The sequence below is a fragment of the Bison bison genome, unplaced genomic scaffold (genome assembly GCF_000754665.1).
Source record: "Bison bison bison isolate TAMUID 2011002044 unplaced genomic scaffold, Bison_UMD1.0 scf7180017864108, whole genome shotgun sequence".
NCBI classification, from domain to species: domain Eukaryota; kingdom Metazoa; phylum Chordata; class Mammalia; order Artiodactyla; family Bovidae; genus Bison; species Bison bison.
Window position 1 is genome coordinate 4,366,671 of NW_011494680.1, and position 10,107 is coordinate 4,376,777.

The following is a 10,107-nucleotide window of genomic DNA, read 5'->3' on the forward strand; positions in this document are numbered from 1 at the left end:
ATCAGCTTGGAAAAAAAAGTACTATTTGTAATCCTGCACCTTTGGCCTCCAGTAGAATCTTCTGTGAGCCATTCTTGGGTACAGACAAATTCTAAAAATTTTCTTGAAGTTGTAATTGGTTTGCTTGCAAAATTGCTTTTGTTTTTTTGGCCTGTATAAAGTTTGTTTTTCAGAATAACAATTAACACTTATAGAAAAGCTTAAGATAATTTACATCTCAGTCAGTTCAGTTGCTCAGTCGTGTCTGACTCTTTGCAATCCCATGAACCACAGCACACCAGGCCTCCCTGTCCATCACAAAATCCTGGAGTCCACCCAAACCCGTGTCTATCGAGTTGGTGATGCCATCCAACCATCTCATCCTCTGTTGTCCCCTTCTCCTGCCCTCAATCTTTCCCAGCATCAGGGTCTTTTCAAATGAGTCAGCTCTTTGAATCAGGTGGCCAAAGTATTGGAGTTTCAGCTTCAACATCAGTCCTTCCAGTGAACACCCAGGACTGATCTCCTTTAGGATGGACTGGCTGTATCTCCTTGAAGGCCAAGGGACTCTCAAGAGTCTTCTCCAACACCACAGTTCAAAAAGCATCAATTCTTCGGCGCTCAGCTTTCTTCACAGTCCAACTCTCGCATCCATACATGACCACTGGAAAAACTGTAGCCTTAACTAGACGGACCTTTGTTGACAAAGCAATGTCTCTGCTTTTTAATATGCTGTCTAGGTTGGTTATAACTTTTTTTCCAAGGAGTAAGCATCTTTTAATTTCATGGCTGCAATCACTATCTGCACTGATTTTGAAACCAGAAAAATAAAGTCAGCTACTGTTTCCACTGTTTCCCCATTTATTTGCCATGAAGTGATGGGACTGGATGCCATGATCTTAGTTTTCTGAATGTTGAGTTTTAAGCCAACTTTTTCACTCTCCTCTTTCACTTTCATCAAGAGGCTTTTTAGTTCCTCTTCACTTTCTGCCATAAGGGTGGTGTCATCTGCATATCTGAGGTTATTGATATTTCTCCCAGGAATCTTGATTCCAGCCTGTGCTTCCTCCAGCCCAGCGTTTCTCATGATGTACTCTGCATATAAGTTAAATAAGCAGGGTGACAATATACAGCTTGGACATACTCCTTTTCCTATTTGGAACCAGTCTGTTGTTCCATGTCCAGTTCTAACTGTTGCTTCCTGACCTGCATACAGGTTTCTCAAGAGGCAGGTCAGGTGGTCTGATACTCCCATCTCATTCAGAATTTTTCACAGTTTATTGTGATCCATACAGTCAAAGGCTTTGGCATAGTCAATAAAGCAGAAATAGATGTTTTTCAGGAACTCTCTTACATCCATCCATCAGATGTTGGCAATTTGATCTCTGGTTCCTCTGCCTTTTCTAAAACCAGTTTGAACATCTGGAAGTTCATGGTTCATCTACTTTTGTATATAAAGAGCTAGATGAATACTTAATACCTTTAAAAGCTTGGTTTTCCTTTCTGATGGAATGTGATCTGCTAAGCCCAGGTCAAATGGACATCTTGTTTCAGAGTTATACAACCCACCTTAGAAGAACTGCTTTCCTGTCTTAATTACCATATTAAAATAGAGAAAAATAATTACTCTTAAACATGCCTTTTATCAATACTGCCATAGGAGTTTCCCATCATCATTCAGACCTGAGGAATAAGATATCTAAAAGCTTGATTAAGGCAATTAAAAAGAGAGGGAGAGACATTCATGGTGACCAACCGAAGGTGTTTTCCAAGACCTGGAAACCTAGGGTGTTATCAGGGATATGATACTTTTATTGCCAAAATTGAGTACATCCTTGGCGAACCAGGAAAAGCTGACCACCTTTCACCACATGCCTAGGTCATCAGTTCATTTGTTTTTTTCAGCAATTTCATTAGCTTAAATACTGAGTTTGCAAGTTCTTTGTATTGGCCATCATATAACAAACTTACATCCACATGATACTCGCTTACTTAGGCCTTGTGACAGTAGGCTAAAGGCATAATATATATGTGTCCAATTTTGACTACATGGAACATGCTCATTGTCTTATTTTCTTTAACTCATTCCTTACTTTCTTTGCAGGTTTGTGATTCAGACACCATGCTTGACCCAGCATCATCTGTGGAGATGGTAAAAGTTTTAGAAGAAGATCCCATGGTTGGAGGTGTCGGGGGAGATGTCCAGGTGTGTATGGCTTTAGTAGCACCCTTAGCCATTGATTCTTTGAGTATATATTTATTATACACCAAACTATGTGCCAGGTGTTGTTTCTGGAGACTAAGACACATTAGAATGTGTCTTGTACCCACTGTACTACCTCTTCTCTTATCTAAATTGAAGTAATTTATGATTTCTTTGCTTAGCTGGAGGTTGTAACACATGTATGTAGTAGCTGATAAGTTACATAAAATATAATGTAAGTGTGTAATTTCTGCTGTATCTTCTTAAGCTACAACTTAATGTTCTGGTAAAATGATGTTGGAATTTAGTGCAAGGATTAAGAAATGGAGGTATGGCAGTGGGTGGTTTTTATTACTATAACATATACCTCTATATTTAAAAGCTGAGCAATATATGACTTGTCAAAAATCCAAATCGGGTAAACTAAGGAAAAAAAGAGAAACTGCAATTCAAATTTACACTAGAGAAAAAGTCAAAGAAGTGATTTTCCAGTTATTATTTATTTCCCATTATTTGCCATCAATGGAGAAATTTTAAGTGAAAGAAATATTAATAAGGTGATTAACATTTATGGAATGAGAAAACAATATATGAAAATATATGAAGATTAAAGTGAATCCTTTGCAAAAGTACAATTAGATTTTAGGAAAAAGTGAGAAGCACATGGAATTTTGACTTTAAATGTAGGTATTATGTTGCTGTATAACCCATATTGATAATGCTTGGTACTAGTGAAGGCAAAGAAAATGAACTGGAAGGACAAAGAAATACCCTGGTGATAAAAAGAAAGCATACAAAATCCAGATGAAAATGGAACAGAATTGAGACAGAGGAGGAGAATTAAGAAATATTGCCCTCCCATAAAGCTAATAATTTTAGTAGCCTTTATGTAGAGCCTTATTTCAGGATTCCAGTTTTGAGGTGAAGCCAGAAAAAACCCCTTCATCACTAGCATTGCTAAAACTGGGGAGAAAGGAGAATAATAGGGTTGGATGAGTAGGAAAGAGAAGAAGATGGGACTTAAACCTTCAAATATTGGATGGAAGGAAAGTGACAGAATAATTTTAGGGCTGAGAACTGAAGCCTAAAAAAATCCCAATGTTACAACAAGAGAAAGAAAACATAACAAAAGAGTACAGGGAGTGATGAAGTAGAAAAAAGTTATTTTCAACAAGTCTTAACACATACACACCACTTATCAAGTTAATCTAGTAATACGTGAAGAAAATAAAGGAAAATCATGTTAAAAAGGAAAGAAGTCAAAATAGAAAAATAAAATACCAAACATGACTCTAGGTAGTAACCTCACAATAGTGCAGATTTTGTTGGTATTTTTAGCTGGGGATTCAGTTTAGTCATTCAGTCATGTCCCACTCTTTGTGACCCCGTGGACTGCAGCATGCCAGGTTTCCCTATCCATCACCAACTCCCAGAGCTTGCTCAAACTTATGTCCATCGAGTCAGTGATGCCATCCAACCATCTCATCCTCTGTCATTCATTTATCCTCCCAACTTCAGTCTTTCCTAGCATCAGAGTCTTTTCCAATAAGTCAGTTCTTTGCATCAGGGGGCTTACCTTTATTTAATTACTTTTATTTTTCTTGCAGATTTTAAACAAGTATGATTCCTGGATCTCCTTCCTCAGCAGTGTGAGATACTGGATGGCTTTTAACATAGAAAGGGCCTGTCAGTCTTATTTTGGATGTGTCCAGTGCATTAGCGGACCTCTGGGAATGTACAGAAACTCCTTACTGCATGAATTTGTGGAAGACTGGTACAATCAAGAATTTATGGGCAGCCAATGTAGTTTTGGAGATGACAGGCATCTAACGAACCGAGTGCTGAGTCTGGGCTATGCAACGAAATACACAGCTCGATCCAAGTGCCTTACTGAAACGCCTATAGAATATCTCAGATGGTTAAACCAGCAGACCCGCTGGAGCAAGTCGTACTTCCGAGAGTGGCTGTACAACGCGATGTGGTTTCATAAACATCACTTGTGGATGACCTATGAAGCCGTCATCACTGGGTTCTTCCCTTTCTTTCTCATTGCCACGGTAATCCAGCTCTTCTACAGGGGTAAAATTTGGAACATCCTCCTCTTCTTGTTAACTGTCCAGTTAGTGGGTCTCATAAAGTCATCTTTTGCCAGCTGCCTTAGAGGAAACATTGTCATGGTCTTCATGTCCCTCTACTCAGTGTTATACATGTCAAGTTTACTTCCGGCCAAGATGTTTGCAATTGCAACAATAAACAAAGCTGGGTGGGGCACATCTGGAAGGAAAACCATTGTCGTTAATTTCATAGGACTCATTCCTGTATCCGTTTGGTTTACAATACTCCTGGGTGGTGTGATTTTCACCATTTATAAGGAATCTAAAAAGCCATTCTCAGAATCCAAACAGACAGTTTTAATTGTTGGAACGTTGCTGTATGCATGCTATTGGGTCATGCTTTTGACACTGTACGTGGTTCTCATCAATAAATGTGGCAGGCGGAAGAAGGGACAACAGTACGACATGGTGCTTGATGTATGATCTTACGTTTGATGTTTGCAGTTGCAGACACACAAAACCTTAGCTCCTCTAGGGACTGTATGGTATCGTGGCGTCAGATAACGCCACCAAAGGAGACATATCGCTGCTGCTGGGACTTGAACAAAGACATTTGTATGGGTTTATTTTAATTCTGCCAAAGGAAAATGATACATCAAGAAGAACAACTCAGATTTAACCTGATATTTCTATGAAAATGGGAAGATTCTTTGTGTATGCACTTTTTCCTTACTGTACATCTGCCTAACAGTGTTTTGCCCTATATACCTCACTAGCCATGCTTTATGTGGGTTATCATGGAAGAAAAGGATTTTGGAAACTCAAGGAAAAGTTCTTTCAACATATACAACCTAACTTATGGACTGTGTTGATAGCTAATTTTTTTTTTAGAATGATTTTTTCTGTTTAATTCTACCAAATGAAATGCCAAAGGAAATTTTACAGGCCGTTGGCTGTGCTGTATTTTTATATAATTGTACTGTGTTTTAAAATTTTTGTATGCCAATTTTAAAACAAATTTTGCATATTTTATATTTTACTTCTCTGCCAAAATACACCTGTTTTTCCTTTTTTTTTTTTAATAAAATAGGTTCTTAAAAAATTCCTACTTAAAAAGATTTCTACCCAAAATGTGAAGCTTGGTTGACGTTGTTCATGATAGAATAAAATGTTTCTCTCTACCTTTAAAATTGAATAGTTTATTTCTGTGAAAAAGTGAACTCTCAATGTTTTAACTTTTCAAAAAATTTCTTTTAGAAAAGGCCAATACACCTGTCACACTTCAAGAGTAGAAATTCATACTTATCTGTACAAAGAAGTCATTGAAAATCAAGGCCAAAGGGGTAGGAAAGTGCAATTTTTTCAAAAGATTGAAAAAGGGAATGTTAGTTCTTGAAAAATACTAAGCATCCAGCAGTGGACAAAATCTGGTTATCAAAGATAGTCTTTGGACATTCTCACAGTATTTTCCCAGGCTAAGTAAAGAGGAATTGGGAAAAATTATCTGTATAATTTGGACAAATACAATTCAGCTCATCTTTTGTTCTGTGACGTGTATTCACTGGATTCTGTCTATATGTGGAACATACTTTACCTCCCTTTTTTCCCCCAGCTTGTTAGTTTACTTTGCATGTCAGTATGAGGTTTATATGGGTAAATGAGATAAAGAATAAGGATAAAGATATAAATTCAAAACCAGCAGAATCAAGCTCCAGGTGTCCTCTTTAGCTTTCTAGGGAAGATATTTTCTGAATTATACAGATAATGCTTCATCTCTTCTGTTCTTGGCCTATATAAATGTGTCTACAGAGTAGACATGATATCAAGGTTTAATAGTTGTATCAAGAATAATTGACACATAAAAAATTGAGGGATCAGGTACCTTCAGCCTGGCTAATTTAGCTACTCTGAGGCCTCAGTTATCCAGTTTGACTTTTGGCATGACCCATCTTACCTTGTAGCTGGTGCTGTGTAGACCCATGTTAAAAAAAATAAATAAAACACATTTAGAGTCTCATGAAAAGCATTGTGATGAAGCAGCAATGTGGAGAAGTATTCGACCATGTTCTTCCTAACTTTCTGCTTCCTTTTAATACAGACATCTATAGTCCATCCATCCTGCCTAAGAAAAAAACTGCACGTTCTACCTTCAGAGTACAAAAAGGTACATAACTTCTACAACGTAGACTCTCACTGATTGGAGAGCTTGTGGGAAACAGACAGACCATGCCATTAAATAAGACTAAAACTTGAGTTTGCCTTTTTAATTATTTATGTTCTAAGTTAAGCTTGATAACATTCAGATTCTCTCATTCTTATAAAAGATTGAATTAATTGCCTGTATTTATTTTAGCAATTATTCAATGTATTTCCAGTATAGGATGTATAGTATAATTGAATTTTTTTGTAAATAAAATATTTTTGATAAGATTATTGCCTTTTTTTCTAAGGGAAGGGGGAATTCAAACAGAACAATGTTTTATTTTGATTGTAAGGGTATGGATTTAAGAATGGGGTATATAGGAATATAAACATTGTTAGTCAACAATAGAGGTCATTTAATGTTATTAATCAGAAGGCAGAAATCTCTAGAGTTGGTATGGTTGGGAATCTAGAAAAATGAGAGAGACAGTCCCAATTAATACAACTTTGTCTTTCTTGAATCTTCTGCCTTGTCCCTGAAAAGAGCCCTAATTTAGACAGAAGTTGTTTTACTATAGTAATCTATCATAGTGGGAAAAAAAAATTTCAGAAACATAGGCAAGTTTGTTATAGCATTATTTACAAATAATAACAAAATCTTAACCTAATTTAAGATTTAATAATGTGGGTAATAATTAAATGAATTATGGCATTTCCCAAACAATGGACTATAATTACCCATTAAACATAATGTTCCTAGAGAATATGAGGCTGTTGAAATGTTACATTTAAAAATACAACCATTTTGTACGATAATACCCTGATTTTGTAAAAACAAAAATGTTAAAACATGGTTATCTCATGGGAATATGGCCGATTTATATTCTGTATACATTTTTTTGTATTTCCAAGTACCTTAATTATGTATTGCTTTTATGATCAGAAAAGGACAATAAATGTTGCTTTTTTCAAAAAGTGGGTTGGGGCATCTAATAACATTTCCTGGTTTGAGGAGCTTTAATAGTAATTCATTTTACCACTTATCCCTCAAATTCATCTTATTTCCCAATTCTTTTTATTATTTGCTTCCTAAGAATCCTTCATTACCTTCATACAGTTACATGAAAGAACAAAACACTATAGACATTGAACATTCCTGCCACTCTGAACACCAACATAGTGATGGTTCTAGTCCCAGTAATTTGCTGATACATGTCGCTGGTGCTATACTAGAGGTCGGCAATCTTTTAATGTAAAGAGCTAGATATGGCACCCCACTCCAGTACACTTGCCTGGAAAATCCCATGGATGGAGGAGCCTGGTGGGCTGCAGTCCATGGGGTCGCTAGGAGTCGGACACGACTGAACGACTTTCACTTTCTCTTTTCACTTTCATGCATTGGAGAAGGAAATGGCAACCCACTCCAGAGTTCTTGCCTTGAGAATCCCAGGGACGGGGGAGCCTGGTGGGCTGCCGTCTCTGGGGTCACACACAGTTGGACATGACTGAAGTGACTTAGCATAGCATAGATAGTATACAAGGCAGACTTTCCTGGCTGTATGGTCTGTCATGTGACTACTTACCCCTGCTATTGTAGCACAAAGCATCCATAGGCCATATGTAAACAAATTGGTGTGTTCCAATGACATTTTTTATGGGCTTCCCAGGTGGCGCTAGTGCTAAAGAACCTGCCTGCTAATGCAGGAGACGAGAGATAACAGGTTCAATCCCTGGGTCAGGAAGATCCCCTGGAGGAGGAAATGGCAACCACTTCAATATTGTTGCTTGGAAAACGCCATGGACAGAGGAGTCTGGTGGGCTACAGTCCATGGGGTCGCACAGAGTTGGACACGACAGAGCGACTAAGCACTTACCCAGAACCATATCTATTTACAGTGTTCCATCCAGTTCCTCAGCATAAATTCTTTGAAATTAATGTTTTTATTTCCCAGATGGTTATTGAGTCTTTTTGTATTTTCATACTGTTCATGGGGCTCTCAAGGCAAGAATACTGAAGTGGTTTGCCATTGCCTTCTCCAGTGAACCACATTTTGTATTGAGTCTGCTTTTTGAGAGGAAAAAAAAAAAAAAACAGAAGATAGTGTGAGAAACAGGAGTGTACAGAGAAAAAGTTGTTTAAGATGCAGTTGCAACCAAGGCTCCAGCCTATCCATCAAAGTTTCTAGAAATGGAATGGCCCTCCAGAGTTGTCCTAAATTTAGACAAGGGGACCATGTTTTATTAATACCCTTCTCCCTTCATATCAATCAGTAATTGGGTGAAAGGTGTTCTGGGGTGGGAGACAGGAGAGAAGATTCAGCCGTGGGCAAGGAAGCTCACTTCAGCAATTGGAAATTCAAGGAGAGTAACTCAACTCATTTAACGACAGTTAGTACTAATTGGTCTGTATCCAGTCATGTCCGACTCTTTGCAACCCTATGGACTATAGCCCGCCAGGCTCCTCTGTTCATGGGATTTTTCCAGGCAAGAATACTGGAGTGGGTTGCCATTTCCTCCTCCAGGGGATCTTCCCAACCCAGGGATCAAACCGGCATCTCCTATGTCTCCTGCAGATTCTTTGCCACTGAACCACCTGGGAAGCCCCCAGGACTGTTGGTGGCTGGGAGCACAAGTATCTCTGTCCTAAAGCAGAGAAATAGGAATTGCCTTTCCTAGAGTGTACCCATTAAGAATCAGATTCCTAGGTAGTTAGCACATCTTAGCTAATAGACCCTGCGGCTGCTGCTAAGTCGCTTCAGTCGTGTCCGACTCTGTGTGACCCCATAGACGGCAGCCCACCAGGCCCTGCAGCCCCTGGGATTCTCCAGGCAAGAACACTGGAGTGGGTTGCCATTTCCTCCTCCAATGCATGAAAGTGAAAAGTGAAAGTGAAGTCACTCAGTCGTGTCCGACTCTTAGCGACCCCATGGACTGCAGCCTACCAGGCTCCTCTGTCCATGGGATTTTCCAGGCAAGAGTACTGGAGTGGGGTGCCATTGCCTTCTCCCAATAGATCCTAGGTGGACCTTAAGAATCTGTGAAAGTGAAAACATGTTAGTTGTGTCCAACTCTGTGTGATCCCATGAACTGTAGCCTGCCAGGCTCCTCTGTCCATGGGATTCTCCAGGTAAGAATACTGGAGTGGGTTGCCATGCCCTTCTCCAGGGGATCTTCCCAATCCAGGGATCAAATCTGGGTCTCCTGCGTTGTAGGTACCATCTGAGTCACCTGGGAAACCCTAGGAATATACATCTCAACAATAGCCACAGTGATTCTCAGGTACTTTGTGCTTCTGTCTGTCTTGGTAAAAATTATTCTGATAAACATTGAAGTCAATGTCTCAACTGGAAGAACACTTTTCTTAATATTCTTCTTCTCCCCATTCTCCATCAGAATTTTCCTGTTTATCAGAAGACCTTCTGCTTGCCAGATTACCTGCAGTGGATCACTTAAAAAAAAAATATATATATATATATGTGTGTATACATACACACACACACACACACACACACATATATATATATATATATATTTATGGACTTCCCTGGTGGCTCAGATGGTAAAGCATCTGTCTACAATGTGGGAGACCTGGGTTTGATCCCTGGGTCGGGAAGATTCCCTGGAGAAGGAAATGGCAACCCACTCCAGTACTCTTGCCTAGAAAATCCCATGGACGGAGGAGCCTGGTATCCATGGGGTCGCAAAGAGTCGGACCGACTGAGAGACCTT

The 10,107-nt window shown here is 38.9% G+C and overlaps 1 protein-coding gene across 1 annotated transcript in view; it reads left to right on the top strand.

Annotated features, from left to right (window-relative positions):
* Positions 1-5,423, top strand: part of HAS2 (hyaluronan synthase 2) — a 30,260-nt gene extending 24,837 nt beyond the window's left edge. The window contains exons 3-4 of the mRNA XM_010838932.1: positions 2,084-2,185; positions 3,790-5,423. Of these exons, the coding sequence (XP_010837234.1) occupies positions 2,084-2,185; positions 3,790-4,719 (1,032 nt within the window). The 3' untranslated portion in view covers positions 4,720-5,423. The remainder of the gene's footprint in view (positions 1-2,083; positions 2,186-3,789) is intronic.
* The last annotated feature ends 4,684 nt before the right edge of the window (positions 5,424-10,107 follow it).